The sequence below is a fragment of the Grampus griseus genome, assembly GCF_964374135.1.
Source record: "Grampus griseus genome assembly, chromosome: 17".
NCBI classification, from domain to species: domain Eukaryota; kingdom Metazoa; phylum Chordata; class Mammalia; order Artiodactyla; family Delphinidae; genus Grampus; species Grampus griseus.
The window spans coordinates 75,174,139-75,191,952 of record NC_139011.1 but is presented as its reverse complement, the minus strand read 5'-3'; the positions used below and the strand labels follow the sequence as shown (position 1 = coordinate 75,191,952).

The 17,814-nt window shown below is 39.1% G+C and overlaps 1 protein-coding gene across 1 annotated transcript in view; it reads right to left on the bottom strand.

Annotated features, from left to right (window-relative positions):
• Positions 1–17,814, bottom strand: part of TOX (thymocyte selection associated high mobility group box) — a gene marked incomplete at its 5' end in the record, with an annotated part of 296,838 nt that overhangs the window by 18,717 nt on the left and 260,307 nt on the right. Inside the window, 2 exons of the mRNA XM_082674743.1 lie at positions 1,620–1,700; positions 13,593–13,823. Coding sequence (XP_082530869.1) covers positions 1,620–1,700; positions 13,593–13,823 — 312 coding nt within the window. The remainder of the gene's footprint in view (positions 1–1,619; positions 1,701–13,592; positions 13,824–17,814) is intronic.

Below are 17,814 nucleotides of genomic sequence, written 5' to 3'. Positions count from 1 at the left end.
GTATACATACAATAGACAGCTGTACATAAATAGACATTCAACAGCTCCAGCAAAATTCCTGCTGCCAAAGAGAAGAAAAACGTCAGAGTAAGCTCTAAAGAAAAGTGCTGGGTTTTTTTAAATGTAGAAATGGCAATTCGCAGCATTTATACAAATTGCCGTATACTGAGGGTTGCAACTCTGAGAATGAATAGTAAGAAAAGTTGCAGCTAAGAGCAAATCTGAGGACACTTGTTTTGAAAGTAAAGCTTAGTCAGTATTATAGCATTCTGGCAATCTGCATAACATTAACTGGAGTGCTTTGTATTGGGATTGACACTTCACGTATTGATTTTCTCATATGTAAAATGTTCTGACTAAAACTTCTATTTAAAATGCTCAAGAAGAAACTTATCTTGGATGAAATAAGAAGAATTCATATGCCCCCTTAAATCTTGGGCATATTAATCTGAATAATACCAAGTAACTGTACAACCCAATTGTTGGATGGATCTAATATTTTGCACCTTGTTTTTTTGCTATAATTTTACATACATGCTGTGAATTCTATAAATATACAGAAATGTGTGACGGTATCAGCAGAAAATATAAACAGCTTCAAAAGGAGTTAGAAAAATTAGAAAGTGTGAGATCCATAGTGAGATAGTACAGATGAGCTAGGAATTTTAAGGTTAAATAATAAATATTAAGTTTTCCCACAATGTCATACCTTAGAAGTGGAATGCAAAGTTGCATTAGACCAAGTGTACCGAAATTTCTTATGCATTTGTGCTCCTTTTTCTTCTCTGTATCATATATTCAGTATATGTTTTCCCCAAGAAAAACTAAATTATATAATTACTTTAGAGTTGTTGGAAGGGGAATGGATATTTGTGGATAAAACAGAAAGTATTTTTCATGGGTGAATGGAATGAAGTCCAGAGCCCCACCCGCACTGAGCCGGGTACCAGCCACATCTGGACTTAAGATGCCACAGTGTCCAGTCCTCACAGCTTCAGCCCTGTCTCTGAGGTTACCTGCCTGAGAAATCTATAAAAGGAAATACAGCTTTAATAATCCAACACCAAACAGAGTTAACTCTTGAGTCTTTATACCAGCAAGGGCTCGTATTTGAGATATTCTAAAGCATAAACTATTTTAGTGGTGTTTTCATTTTCAAATGAAATGATGCATTTTTTTCATTTGTTTGTTTGTTCTGGTAGGCTTACATTCTGATGATGTTGCAATGAGGCTAGGATTAAAGACAGTTGGCATCTCCTCAGCAAAGACCAATGGGATGGGGTCAGGGTGGAGGGCAATTTAAGCATGGAACATGGTGAAACAGAAAGTTGGTGAGGGATTAAGAACGCACTGTGACTAACCCACAAAATCAGTAATCCACAGGTGGGCAACAGTACACAAAAGGATGGATGGAACGACACCAGAGGATGTTGTTCTGGTCCTCTAGGTATGAACAAATATTTTCATAACATATAGCTTTGTTTAGGATTTACTTTTTCTTTTTCAGCAAAGGAGACTGTGCAGAAATGCTACAGTAATCTTTTATGCTTTCACATGACCATCAGAGTCTGCAATGAGATGGCCACAATCCATCCCAATACCACATGGTTGCATGTTACCTTGGATACCAGGCTGGCTCTGTATGCTGCTAATTGCTTCAGGTACTCCTTCTTTGCAGCCTCTGTTTTCTTTTTATAGACCTGTAACAACAGAGAGTCTGAAATTAGAAATTAGAAAGCGCATCTGCTTTTGTTTCCAGAGAAGTACAGTGCAGAATGATAACTGTGTGTGTTCGCACACACACACACTCATACACACATAATATAATAACATACATCTCCCCAAAGATCGTGTTTTCTTACTGAAACAAGTTTTTAAGAAGTATGGCAAGAGATTAGATAAGAAAAAGATTAACTATAGTAAAATTTTCCATTTTCCATAAAGCATATGTACCGATTTATCTGGGGTACTTTGACAGTGGAGGTAGTTGGCTTATAAAGATACTATTGATGAAGGTTGCCGGGGAAAGAAACTACATGTGGATAAGGAAGTCATTCATATTTACATAATGGGCAGAGAATTCTACAGTGCATTCAAATCCTGATATATATTCTCCTTGCTAAATATAAAAACAAGGACAGAATTAAAAGATGATCAATTATGTTCAATATGTTAATCAAAGAAACAGTTATGGAGTTTGCAGGTTCATCACTATTTTAAAATTTTGTGTCTTGAAGCTCTATTTCCAAAGACTCAGGAGTTGGCAGTGGCAGTCAAAGTCACATTTGGGAGTGGGCTGGGGACCCTGAGTGGCCGAGTGGTCATGCCCTTTCCAACAAAAACACTGGATGGCATGAGTGTATGGAAGCCTCAGTGTGAAAAGGTAAAAATGTTCAGAATTGAATTTCAGTTTACAGAAGCTTTTCATTTTTCACAGGGGATCATTTTGCAAATACAAGTAAAATCATCCTAAAGTGAGCAAAAGTACCAAAAAATGACTTGGTGGTAGGCTAAAGGTCACATTGCTAAGTTAAACAGAAAAAAAGTCATTAGAGTCAAAAATGAAAGATTAGCAAAGTGAATACACACGGTTGTCTGCTACCATTAAGCTCATTCTTTCAAGGCTTTAGAGTCTGTTTTTGTCAATCTTTTGAAATCACCCCTAAAGAATAAAATATTTTTCACCATTGGATGTATTTTCATCGATAGGACTAGTTTAAATTTCCCACATCTTGAATTTTACAGCAGGGAATGAGGCTTGCTTGGCTAGCATTTTGTAATGCTGAGCTCAAAACCAGACACAGCTCAGTGTGAAAAGTGGCTTTGGAATTAGTCAAAATAGTTAAATATAAATTATGTCTAAAGACCAAGTATCTGCCAAAGTCGGCAGCAGAGGTCAGTTTATGGTTTCTCACGTGGAAGGTGGTTTGCTGAGCCCAGTCCCCAGCTGTGAAATTCAAGGTGTGAGAAATATTACTTACTTATGAATATTTTAATTAAAGCACAACATTTTATTTAAGGTAAACAAATGAGTAACCTTGTCAGCAGAATTATAAAGGACGCTGTGAAATGAAAGTGCTAATTTAAGGAGCTCTTCAGCCTAGTCTTTCATATTCGGCATTTTGGTATATTAAAGGCAATCATAATAAGGCGATTAAGAATTTGTGCAACAGTGTCATACAATCGTTGTGTCATCTTTACAATATATGGAACTAAAGAAACTTAAAAGAAATTTTTTAGTAAAAAGCCAAATTAATCCTTTGGTTCAATTACAAGAGAACTCTTAATTTACGGAGCTAATTATTGGAAATAAAATTCAAATCCGTTTTTAGACATTCAAACATGAAAACAAATAAACACTAGATTACAGCAAATGTCTTTGAACAGTATGAGGCATGTGTATTATATGTTTCGGTCAGCCACAATCAGAAACACAGAGCCCTCCTGCTTTTTATTGATTTATTTCTTTCTCCAAAGACAGATTTCTGTTTGTAGTTCTTTCTCCCTCCAATCTCTTCTCCAAGACATAATTTATAATTAATGACCTTACACTGAAAATGTTTACATTTACTTTTAATACCTTAAAACTGTTTGGAGAGGGTTCTTCTCCCACACAGACAGAAATCCTATTCAGGACTTTGAAGCAAATATTTAGCAAAAATATCTTTGATGGTAGTATGCTTTCGTATACTAGAAGCATTTCTATCATGTTTTTTATTCATATGCTACTCTAAGTGACCCCCTGGGCAGCTAACTAGGGTTCATTTAGCTTCCAAAGGCAAATATTACACACTTGGGTCCATAGCATTGCCCAAAGCATCATTTTCTAAGTGGCACAGATAAGATGGTGTTGCCAGATGCCCAGATTGTAACATCTATCCTCTTTCTTGCATTGGTTTTTACTGAAACAACAGTGTTACTATGGTGGGGCCCCCAGGGGTTAACGTCCCACAAGGTGTTAACTTCCCTGAAATTTGCTGATTAATAACCATGGGAGAAAGGTGGCAACTCAATGTGTTTTAGGCTGAATGTGTGCCCCCTGGTTTCACTGGGAGATCGATGTTGTTACGGGATACCTGACCAGCATTCAGAGTGCCCTGTTTCTTCCAAATGGCTCCCTATTGGCTACTCATGATTGGCTATGTGAGATCATCGTATAAGCGCCTAAATACCGCTTAAACTCATCACGTCACACTACACGGATTGATGGGTCCGCTCTTTCCTGAATAGATGCAGGTGTTCAGAGGGAGGATGCAAAGGTGGTAATTTCAGGAGGTATATTTCTGTAATTGTGTTTAAAGGGGGCGGTACCCTAGATCAGAATTAACATCTGAGGCGGTCTCCCCGATAGTAATTTTGAACCTCCACCTTTGAGAACTAGCTAATGGCTCAAATATTATTCACCCTGTATGTCTCTATGATGCTACCTTCTAAAATTGCACAAGGATGCTTTCTGAATTCTATATTTGATGGAAATGTCTGAAGAACGGCCTCAAATGTATGCGTGAATGATAAAAAAAATGTAAGAATTCCACATACTTAAATTCCTACTTGAGAACAGATATTTAAAAATCATCAGTAAAAAGATCCTCAAAAACGTTTCAAAGCTCTATTTATGGACGGAGAAAGTCTTCTGCTTGCTGAAACCAGAGATGACGCTGACTGCGTTTGGCAATGAACAGCCCACTGCAATGATCAAACCTTCTAATCTAGGAGGATAGGTCTGATTTATATCAAAGTTAAGTCTGGGAAAGAAATGGTCTCTCTCTCTCTCAGGGAAAGACAAATATTTTAAAGAAATGTGATTCACACAGTAAATATTAGTACTCAGTTGAACTACAAAATGGCTTCCAAATGGTCTACAGCTGTTTGAAATAAAGTGCAAAGTTGGCCAGATGAGGATTTAAAAATCATAATACATCATTCATCATTTTCCCCAGCTCATCCAAACACTTTTGAATTCATCCTGTCCTAACTTAGTTATTTGCTGTGGTTTGTTATTCTAAGAAAGCTACCATATCCTATCTAAGGATCGCATCTCAGTGGTTAAACTAAAACATATATAATGGCTAAACTAAAACATACATCAAATAGCAATTCTAGAGAATCCAAATTCTGTTCATGTAATCTAGTGATTCTGTGAATCATTTTTTAAATGCTCTACGTTCCAGCATGTGTAATATATATGTCTTATAGGCTAATAATCTCTAATTAAAATCAGCAGTTCAGTATCAGTGAATACGACGCACACAAACAGAAAAAATTCTAATACAACCTGTCATTTTGCTTTTTCCACTTTCTGCTCCCTCCCCAAACAATCCGTCTAACTTATACAAAAAAGTAAAATCTTATAAACACCATTTAGTTCCTTCTTCCTTCCCTCTTTTCGGCTCTGGCCCTGAGTTAATCTCTAGTTGTAGTTGATTTCAACTCTTTACAGTAATAATAAGAAAAAACATAATTCTTCCAATTCTGGATTTTATCCAAACACTGTAAAACTAGAAGGCGCTTTTCTTTTTCGTTAACTTCAAATGCAGTTTTTTCCCCCCAGTATAAGTTCATATTTATAGAAAATGCTTAGAAATACAGTTATATAAGAAATAATAGTTTAATCACAATTCCCTGTCATACACAGTACTTGAGGAATTGATGTCTGCAGCGTCTTTGAATGCTGTTATTACTTAGGACAGTGACAGCAAGCGCCTCTGTGTTTTATACAGAACTTAGTCCTTAAATGCAGTTACATTTCCATTTGTGTAGCTTGCTCAGCATTTTCTTAAGCATTCCAGAACTCAGAGAACTTTATAAATTAGTATTCAGAGCATTGAAAATATTATACAATGTGTCAAAAATCTTGCCATCGATTCTTTTTGGGATCCATCAAGTGCGTACAGATCGTCTGCACAACAATGGTGCAGCCTGTTTTGGGAATGGTAGGGATCAGAAAGAAGCACGCTCCCCATCTGAACAAATGGCCGCAAAGTATATCTGTAGATTCATTAAATGAGGATGACCGGGGCGAGTATAATGTCGTTTGATTATGCTTAACAATATATTGAGTATCTATTACGTGCCTTCATGGTGTGAGGAACTGAAGCTACAGAACCAAAAAAAGGCATTAAAAATATGCCTCTAATGTGTGCGTTTTTTGTGTCAGGCACACAAGAAATGCAGACAACCCCCTACATATACATATTATACATATATATATAATCAAATTGATCTGGTAGCTAAGATCCACCTTTGCATCTTTGTTCATGCAATGGCTCCTCCTGGCTGCATGAGCTCTCCCCTTGATGCCTCTCTTAGACCCCCAACTGCAGGGCCTGTCATCTTTCTGTCCACAGCAGAAGCCCCAGCAGGCAGGGCAGAGCTCGGTACACAGTAGGTGCTCAGGAAATACCTGTGATCCGGTGTATAATCCCTAGTCTCAGGTTTCTCCTTCCATGAGTCAGCATGGGCATGGGTGTGCATGGTAAAATGCCGAATTGCATCTTCTGAATTAGAGTGGGCATCGATAGAAGTAGAATATTTGATATACAGACAGACAGCCCGCCCACCCCAACATGTTGATCAATAACACATAAAGCACAGCAGACTTGAGTATTATATTCAAGTTCTCTCCTTGCTGATGTCATGGAACCTTTCAAGTGGAATGTCTGCTCCCTCTGTGTCTGAGCGTGGAATATTTCTACGTGTATTTATACCCATGAAGGCATGCCATAATCCCATTTATGTACCAATGATTATAGGTATTTATACTTACCTGTGTTTTAGAGGTGAAATATGCTCACCATTGCATGCAATATTTCTAACTGCTGTTTTAAGTTTTTACAAATATAAACTTTTCTTACATTCTACAGTTTTTAAATGAACAATTATTTTATATATCCTTTACTTCTAGTTTAAAAAAATTGGTGAAAATGCATAGTGTTTATAAGGAACTGGCCAAGATAAACACATGTGTGAGTGTGACAGTGCAATAGGATTTTAGTTAACCTGAAGTGCTGTTGACATAAAATCCACATTTTATCATAAGATACGGGGTGGGGGAAAAAGCCCCGGCAGCATATCTGTAGTGGGTGTTTGAGCACCAGTGAGGAGTAAATGATTTGATTCCGTGGGCTCAGAGGATTTGTCAGCTGCCTTATAAGTATAATTCTGGCTCTTCATATCCCTGCTGCTTCTAATTTAGCAGGACAGGCTCATAATTGAAGCAAATTAACTATTTACACTTGTCACTTCTACCGGGGAAGAGGACACAGCAGCAGGAAAGAATGAGCAGGAAATTACATTCTTCCCACTTGTGTCAGATCTGCCCTTATATAAACACATTAACAGTAATTTCATAAGGCGTCAAACATAGGAATAAATACTGAGGGATAAAATAATGAGGTGTTGCTATTGAGCTGAACTGCTATGGCTAATATCCTTGGATATGAATTATGCATCCTGAAAGAAGGCATATGTTACAATATTCAAACAGTTTCCCTGTAAGTGATATCTGCTCATTAGGCTCTGGATCTCGAGGTAAATCCACTCTCTGCTCCCACAACAGGGCTAGCATTTACAAAAATAGGCTCTCTGGGCACCGTGGGCTGTGGTTTCTCCTGAACACACCAAACTCTGAACCGGCCTTCCACTCCATTTTTAGCCTAACAGCATGTTTATTTAGCTCTTTGGCTGAAGCTCTAAAGCCATTTAATGTAATGTAAACAAGAACATTTTGTTTGTAATTTGCTAAATGTATTACAGCCCAACTGTGTCTCCAATTAGGAACTTAAGGTTCACTTAGTAATTTACATCTGGTTCTGATTTAAGGTGACTTTCCTTTCCCACTTAAGAGCTGACTTTCCATGGCTAAAAAGGACCCAAGAACACTTTACAGCTCTTTGGACCAATCTCTTCTGCTTCAAAGCTGGACGGACTCTTTAATTTAGTGGGGTTTGATTTGCCCTCCGTTAACTGTGAACTCAGATCCCAGACTTGGATGACCAGAGTCACAGAATTCAGAAATAACAGGGAGAGACAGGAAATCTAGCTGGACCTTCATAAAAAAAGATGCTGAGGGTCGAAACTCCAAGGAGTCTAATACAAAGGGCGTGATCTTGTTATGTTATTATTTTTCTTTCTCTGTAGGTTCCAGTCAGTGAAAGATAAGTAGCAAAGACCAACATCACAGCCACGCTTATGTTTTATTTCCCTCTCTCCATCTGGTGCCTTTTTAAAACAACTTAGTACGGCTCTGAACCGGGCTGTCCACTGTCTTAGGATTCATTAGCATTTAAAACCTCCAGTTGGAATCCCAAACACAATCCTGCCCCCATTCCAGATTCAGCACCATCTTCCAAAGTATAAAACGGAGAGATCTCTGACATGTGAAGTTTGTTCAGTGGCTTTGGTAGGCATGATTCATATGGGAGGTTTTGTGTTCCTGGCGGATTTTTAGCACTTCTTTCAGCTTCCTTCTGATTTTTCTTCTTTGAGAGATTCTTCATAGGAACCAAAGGACATATAGTTTCTCCCTTATCATGGCTTCTGAAGATAAAGATCTGCCCATCTGCATGGCTTGTTAGCCCCGCCTGAACTCCACAATGAGGAAGCATGTGACACAAACACACAGCAGCCCTATTAGTCCTGTTCCCTCTGGCTGGCAAGTAAACATTCGATTGTAATCTCACTAATAGCTGTTTTTCCTTAAGTATTGTAATTTTCTGAGCCCCTAATAAGTCATCAATAATTTTGTCCATTTTCTCCAGTTCGTGTTTACATTTGTAGCTGTTCCTAATTGGGGGCTGTTATGACAACGGGATTTTTGAACAATCGTGGTGCATGAAATCCTAGCCTTCTGCTTGAACCAGCTGCCTACACGATGCCAACAGCGTCACGTGGGGCTGTTCTGAAACATGCACATTTGTCCTAAATTTTGAAGTTTAATGGTCTGCCTCTAATCGGCTGCAGCAACATTCCTTTCAAAGTACATAGCATGTGCTCCCCAATTTGAATATTAAATGAGAGTAAAATACAATTAATTTAAGCTTGAAATAGAGATATTATATTATGTTGGCACAATGAGTCAACATAAAGGGAAAGAACAGGTGGTAACACACCACGCTAACACTTTAGGATATTTTGCTGACATTCTCTTGATGCCCAAACGTGCATCCTAGGCGGGCATGCACGCTTCGCTGGCCATTCCTGCAAACTGTTAGACAGGGGCTGCCACGTGGTGTCCCAGCAGCCCCGTCAGATGCAATATGCTCCCTTTTGTAAGCGTGGCGTCTGATTTCATTCATTGGACCCTCTCTCTGCTTGTCCCTGGGATCGACTTGCACCCTGTGTCATAAACCATCCTTTTTGGCATACTCTGCAGTTTCACTATCTTTATTAAGCAAGATCATCTTTTAAGAGAAAAGGATAAGCTATGCTGAACCCCTGTCAAGTCAAAGGAACATAAGGCATGGGGACAAACGATTTTCGAGTGACTCAGACTGCTCCCAATACCTTGTTTTGAAAATGGTTCTCAAATGTTAAAATATTAACTTTTCTAGAAGAGACAAAGATAGTTATTTCTATTAGTATATTTTCCTAAGCAATCTTAGCATAACTTTTTAAAACAACTGCATTTTGATTATGAAATTGCTTTATAATACCCAATGAGTTAAATAGGGTCAGCTATTATATAATTTCATCCTTTATTTATAAAACAAATTCTTGAAAAAACACCCAATTATTTCCATTAAGAGAGAACCCAGCGACTATCCCTGGCGGTCCAGTGGTTAAGACTTCACGCTTCCACCACCCAGGGGGCGGGTTCGATCCCTGGTCGGGGAACTAAGATCCTACATACCAGGTACAGCCAAAGTGTTTAAAAAAAGGAGAGAGAGAGAGAGAGAGAGAGAGAGAGAGAGAGAGAGAGCGCCCAAAGACAGACTCATTACAGGTTATTAAATTGGAAATAAAAGAGAATGAGGAAAATGTTTTGTCATCACAAGTATACTCGAAAGAGCTTACAGCATTGAGGCCTTGTCCCTATCCAAGACTACACACAGGGGTTGTCAAAGCAGAGAGAGAGGTGTGTCTTGGTGCTTGGATCATGGGTGGAGCAGGGACAGGGATGCGGTTGGGATTCCTGGTGGACGTGCACTCAGTTTCTCAATCCGTGAAGCTGTAGTGAGTGGAGGAATGAGCCCCTCTACAATTCCATCGTGAGTGTCCAGCATCAGGGGGGAACCACACCTCAGCCTTGGGAGTGTGAGAGCAAACTGATCTGAGTTAGGATAGAAACCAGCTCTGAAATCCTCAAACAACTATATCAGGTTTTCAGTGGAATCATAAAATACAATGTCAACCACCCTCTTAATTGTGAGATGAGTATTTTAATCGAATGCAAGGAGAACGCTTCTGTGGTGTCTTTTCCAGCCTCAGAGACGACTCTTGTAGCAGAGCTCCACATGGTAGGCCTGTGCTTTCCTGTGAAGCCCTTCCGTGGGGCTGGCAATCTTGAAAAGGACATAAGAAAATGTGTAGAGACTTCAGATCGTAAAGCACAGCTTTGGCGTACAGTAAAGGGGGGTTGGAGAGAACCGGGGGAGTGGGCTCTGTGTTTCCTTAGCAACTGGTTTTACCATCACAACTATAATTGGTTCCATGAATTGGTGAGAAAAAAATTGTTAAGTTGAATGATAAGTTCTAGTGATAAGTTCTAGTCACAGTGTGGAATTTTAGACAAATCAATCAACAGAATGGGACTCTGCCTTATTCTCTGCTCTACTCCCAGTGTCTAGAACAGTGCCTGGGGCACACAGTAAACATGCAACAAATATTTGTTGAATGAATAAGTGACTGCATTTAACCATCTGGCCCCATTTCATAGTTTGCAAACTTCAGATAAAAGTATCTGTGAGGAAGGAAGAACCCTGCTGTGGGCTCAGCAGGTGAAAGAGCAGTTCCCAAGACATGCCAGTCTGTATTTTTGCTGTGCTATTGGGGATCAGGGCAATGAACTAATTACCCTGGAAATAATTCATCATTATGTGGAATTACTTGACAAGTATTTTGGCAGTGTGTGTGAACTTGACATCATCTTTAATTGTGAGAAGGCTTATTTTATTTTGGATGAGTTTCTTTTGGGAGGAGAAGTTCTGGAAACATCCAAGAAAAATGTCCTTAAAGCAACTTAGCAGGAGGAAGCTGAAACCCCACCTAGTGTTCTTGAAGAAACTGGACTGACATGAACTCCCCTCCCCTGCTGATGACTTCTTGTGGCATTTCACACACTGTAGACGGTCATTGCCTTCATGTCCATGTTAGCTAACGGTGTAAGATGACGTCTTGTCAGTATTACTGTTCTGCTAAGCTGCTTCATTCAGGCCTACACAATTCTTTTTTAAAGGGAACTTTGGTTAATCAAGTGATAACAAGGGACTTAAATATGAATTAGAATGAATGCAGGAAAAGAAAGGTACTTTTTCTGGCTATTTTAAAGTTTATAGGTCTGTTTCTCTTGAATAGATTATTATCATTACCTTGATTATGTGTATCTATGAATATGACACAATCACGCAATATACACTTATTAATTACTGTCTTTGGCAAAAAGGTTAAATTATGTGAAACCTGGTTTTATGAAACCAAAGATTAGTGCATTTCAGTATATATGCGAATAAAGGGAATTGACGTGTCACATATCAAGTGAATGAAAATTTCACTCTGTGTTGAAACTTTAGAAAAAAAAAATGCATACCAAAGACCCTTATTAGAAACTAAACACCTTAAAACAAAGGGAATACACAAAAGACTAACGGAATGATCCTGTTTTACACTAAAAATTATTTCTTAGGCATTCCAGACCTGGGACGAGGATCAGAGATCAGCTGTTTCCTAAGAGCAAGCATGTTATTTTTAAGGCCAAGGAACATTCAACTCCTGAGATAAGTTTCTCGTTGTCATTATCATTTAGTCACTTAGTTGGATTGTTTTTGATGCCTCCCCAAATAAAATGGAAATGTTGACTTACCTGGGATTCTTAATAACAGCATCTTAGGGAAAATGTTTTACTCTCTTCACAAAGTGTTGCATAAGTCATTGTTTAAAGCACGAATATTCCTTCCAACCAAATGTATTTTACTCCCCTATTGCTTCCCTCCACTTAGAAGTGCAGCAAACTTTGGGGCAGCTTCCGTCCCTTCTAGTTATTGGAAGTCGTAAGTATAAAAACAGATACCACCTCCCATATGAATGTGTGAGTTGAATGGGGTAAAACGGCACTAGCGGGCTCTATATTTTTTAAGGATATACAGTTGTTTCAATGTCACTTTTATACGTACTTCTACATATCTAAACATGTCTTCACAGTTTACACTTTCATTTGTATCTGCTGGGCTGGATTAAGCTTTGTTGTGACTGTGACCAATGTTCAGGCCACGTGAGCACTGTCTTATCACATCGCCAATTAGTTGTAATAAATGTTCAATGTACACCAAAAAAAAAAAAAAGTATCTACGAGTATTGAGCAGAACAAATGAGATAAATCATGTAAAAGTGTTCTTCAAAGTATAAAACATGATATATATTATAGATGTTGACGGATAATACAATATATAGTTCTTATAGATGTACATAGGTTTGAGATGTTCTGTTTCTTACATACTTCCCTGGACCTGGTGAGGAGAGGTAAAAAGTCTCTGTCAAGAATCCAATGAGACTAACCCGTCATTAATGCCGTAAAGTATTCTGCAGCAGCTAAAGCTTCAACTACTGAATCGTCTCAGTAACTGAACTTTAATGATAATGCTTGTCTAATTTTTCCTTCGTGACCATGAAATTCTAGATGGTGACAATGGCAATCTAGTCCCTGGTTTAGGAATCTGGGATCAATATTGCTTCTTTGTTGAAGTGGGCTACGTCTGCATACTGAACTCTTTCTCTCCACAGTTCCCACCCTCCTTAAGACATTCTGGGCTACTCGCCCTATGGCTGAGATACAAAGTGTCTCACGGCCCTCCACCGCCAGCAGTGTGGTCCTGAATCACACCATGGCAATCCACAAGAGAAGAAGAAAATAACCAGGCATCTGGGCCCATTTAATACAACCTAGAAATATAGTACAAGTGGGATTGAATAACATACTCGGATGGTCTTTAGGGAATGGATAAGGATAGAAACCCTTAAATTTGAGGTTCATTTAGCAAAGAGCAAAGAGGGTTTTGATGACAAAAGAATAAATAGTAAGTGCCGAAGAGAGGTGTGGACAGTTCTCAAAATACTTTTAGTATTTTTTCTGTCTTTATGATCGCATTGGCAACATTAAGGAATGACGTAATCCTGGCTGGGATGCGTAAAAGTCCTTCCAAAAGTAACTACACTATATAAACTTTGAAACAAAGGAACTAACATGTTATTTATAACAGAGCAATAAAGGAGTATAAAATTATGTCAAAGTCCCCTGAAGTCTGGTTCTGATGGGGCACATTCTCAGCCTCAGTTCTAGTATCTGAAGAATTCACCCACCATCCCTAGAAGCCATTTCTTTAGAATGTGTACACTTTCTCGAATCATGTTGATTCACTCCCTTGCGCATCTTTTCTTACCTGTTTTTGCTCTTCTCCTAAGCCATCCCACATTGAAGCCACAATTTTAGAGACTTCACCGAAGGTAGCATTTGGATTTTGGCCCTTGATGGCAGCCTGAGTGTCACGAAAGAATAACGCATAAGCAGACACAGGCTTCTGGGGCTCATTAGGGTCCTTCTTCTTCTTCTTTTTGGGGGTTTTTGGTTTTTTCCCCATGTCAGAGGCAGGTCGCTTCTCTCCACCATTGACCTGAAATAAAACACAATCTGAATTATAGAAGAACTAAGAAAATTTGAGGACAAATCATATTGCTCTCCCTTGAGACTTACATAGATATACTCACCCATGCACATCACGCAAACACACGTTTCTAAGGGACACTTGGTTTTGTCGTTGTTACTGTTTTTTCAAGTAAAACTTATTTCATGTAATTTTCAAGTAAAACTTATTTCATGTAATTTTCACATTCATCCTTTTCCAGCCTAGTCTGCATAACTTTAAAATATTATTGATTCTCTTTCTACTACTACTGTACTGTTAGATATTATACCTTAACTCGCTCAACGTTTTCTTGTTCTCACTCAGGAAGCTGAATGAGGAGCAGCATCGTGACTGACAGCAGCTGATTCCTCGTGTGGTAACCCTACTGGATGAGCAATCTAACCTGTTGGCTTCTGGGGGCTTTATCCTTCTCCTCCTACTTATGATTTTTTTTTTTTTTTTTTTTTTTTTTTTGTGGTACGCGGGCCTCTCACTGTTGTGGCCTCTCCCATTGCGGAGCACAGGCTCCGGACGCGCAGGCTCAGTGGCCATGGCTCACGGGCCCAGCCGCTGCGCGGCATGTGGGATCTTCCCGGACCGGGGCACGAACCCATGTCCCCTGCATCGGCAGGCGGACTCTCAAGCACTGTGCCACCAGGGAAGCCCCCTCCTTATGATTTTTAAACAATAGTGGGCAACATGTCCAATGAATAAAGTTGAATGGCTTTTGGTGTTGCACTTAGGTCTACGGAATGCTGCTGGTGTGGAGAATGGCATAATCTAGACCCTAGATCAGCGATGTCCAACAGAAGCTTCTGCAGTGGGGGTAAAGTTCTAAAATCTGCACTATTCAATATGGTAGCCACTAGTTACATGTAACTAATGAGTATGTGAAATGCAGCTAGCAGGAATAAGAAACAAAATTTTAAATTTTATATAATTTTAATTGCCTTAAATTGAAATATTTACATGTGGCTAGTTGCTACCATATTGGAGAGTGCACCTCTGTAAACTAGATCCTCAAATCTAGACATTTCTAGAACAGCTTTAATATTCAGTTTCAGGATAGATTCCATTTTCTCCCATTTTTCCTTGAGTATGAATATTTGGATAATCTGAATTGTTATTATGATGCAAGTGGGAAAACCCCCCACAATGTATTGATATTTAAGACATCTGCATTTGAACTTTGATACTGATTATATGCGATGTCACTTTATCCACCTCTACAGAATGAGAGATTTGGGCGACGATTTCCTTCTAGTTCTAAAAGTATATGGAGCTACATGAGTATCAAGTACTGTTGTCTTGGAAGGAACCCTCTTTCCACACGCCTCTCCCACCAGCACAAAGGCCCCCGTACACTGTCTCCTGAGGAAGTCACCATTATCAGGGAGGTTCTGCACCCTCACCTTCTCTTATTATGACTGTTGTTGCTTTTTTCTTCTTGGCAAACAATGTAATATGTATCTTATTCAGTTGAATTGCCAGGCAGAGTAATATGTGTAAAGTAACTGCCACCACTGGAGACGATGCATGATCTCCTGAAAGGCCAGTGGATGTGACATCAGAGGATCCACACTCATGTCCTCCTTTACTATTTTTAGCTGTGAAATCTTGGCAAGTTACATAATTTCTCTGGGCCTCCATTTCCTCTACTGCAAACCAGCTGCAGTGCCATTTTGTGATTACTGAGATGACATATATATATAAATATGTTTAAAACTTTAAAATGATATTCAGATGTTAATTATGACATAGTAATAACTTTTTACTGAAGGAATGGAAAGAAATGACCTTAACACTAATTTGTGATGCCATATGGTCTTGGTTTAAAAGATATGCCTTGGGAACCGAACAGAGACAGGAAAAAAACTAAGTGAATTCTTTGGCTTTGGCTTTAGTGAGAAAGTTATTTAAAAGATTATCATTTTGAAACTGTCTACTGAAGCAGAATGAACAACCCCATGGGGACAGGATGCTCGAACTGAGCTGACAAGCTGACGTAGATTAACACTAGAAGATAACTTCCTCAGGATGGGTTTGAGGTGATCCTGTCAAATGACTGGTCCTCAGGTAAATCTGCCAAAGGACAAGGATGCTGGGACTGGGCTGAGTTGATACTGGGCAAACCGGTGTAACGGCTCTAAACTAAACATGCAGGCAAATACGACCTAGAATGGTCATTCTCAATGGTTGAATGTTACAATCACCTGGGACGCTTAAATAACACCCTCATGTCCAGGCTTTAGCTCTATACTGATTAAATGAGAAAGTCTAGGAGCAGGAGACACTGGTCTCAGTCACCCTCAACTCTACTCCTCCAACTGCCCTTTAACTACTTCAGACACGCAACAAACAAGCCAACTTTCTCTTTGCCCCAAGGCTACACAGAGCCATCTTCTCTTCACAGCCAGACCCCTCCACGTGGTTGTGCTGGCTGCAGGCAGCTTTGGCAACTCACTGTACCTCCCCATTGCTTAGCTTTCAATAAGGTCGCCAAGGACCACGCTGATAAACCCAGTGCGCTTTTTACTCTTCCCCTGACCTGCTTTCTCACTGGGAGTGTCCTGTCTCTTCCAAGGGCTCCATGACATCACGGTCTCTGGGTTTCATGCCTACCTCGGTGCCCTCACTGTTTCCAGAATCATTTCTAGGCCCATCCTCCTCTACCTGGCCATTAAATGGTAGTGTTCCTGATGGTTTTTTTCTTTCTTTTTTGCTGTAGACTGTCTTCTCTTGTGAGTTTGTACTTAAGAGTGTCTTAAGACGAAGGGTTTCCATTACCACTTGTGGGTGGATGAGTGTCAAGTTCTTTTCCTCTGAATTCTGAGCATAGAAACAATTGCTATTTGACATCTTTATCTTCTTTATTTTTTTTATAATTTCCAAATTTTCTAAATATAACTATTCCTATATTCAAAATAACAAAATATCAAGAAGAAAAATAAAAAGGATTCAAGAAAGACCACAATGAAGAATATTAAAAATGAAGGGATCGTGACATTGGAGGTCATATTTCATCAAGGATTGGGAATATTTAGACAAAGGGAACAAAGTGTAGGGAAATGAATGGTTCTCCATGGGGAATATTTACACCTGGACTCCTTTTAAATTTTAATTGAAAAATTAGTGATCTGAAACATTAAAATCTCCATGATTGCAGATTATATCTGTCTTTGTAGAAAATAATCAAATGTCAGTTGTAGAGATAAATTTCCTATGATTCACTGCAAATATTTTTATTAAAAGGTTTTCCCAAATAATTTAAATAGTTTCCCGATTCCATTGTCCAAAATTGTGTTTGAACTGCTGATCTTTATGCTTCCTTTCTTTTTAAATTGGGATTGGACAACATGGTGCGATCTACGGGATACGTGATGCCCTGTGATAACAGAAAGGACAGTTATCCTCCTGCTGGGCAATGTGGCCCATCTTTCTAGGGATTCTCTGCGGAAGCAGGAGAACCTGTTACTGCCAGTGAGAAGCTCTAAGTATCAAGTGTATGAAAACCACAAATTACTGTTTTGAGGCCACGTAGAGCAACGCTACAGGAATCTCTGAACAATTCCATGCAGCCAATCAATTTGGTTGGTTTTCTGGAGGCTTCCCCTATTTTCCTGGCTTGTTCCTATATTCTTGGTTCATAATATTCTGGCCACTTATAAAACTGCCCTCATAGAACTGAACTATGGTTTAAGATAACGCCCCTTCACCAAAAGCTGATGTAAGAGGAAACAATGAAAATAAAAATTATGTATGAAAGAGTTTTTAAAAATAAAATGTGCTTTGAAGGGAATCATTGTGATACTACTCAGTGTTCCTTGTATAAAGACTTACTGGATATGTACAATGTCTTTGCTTTTAGGATGCAATAACGGGATACAAATTCCTTGTTGTGGTCTGGTGTCTAACGCACCCATGCAGGTGGGCAGTGCTCTGTGAAGTGAAGGCTGTCTGCCACGTGAACACTGGGCCT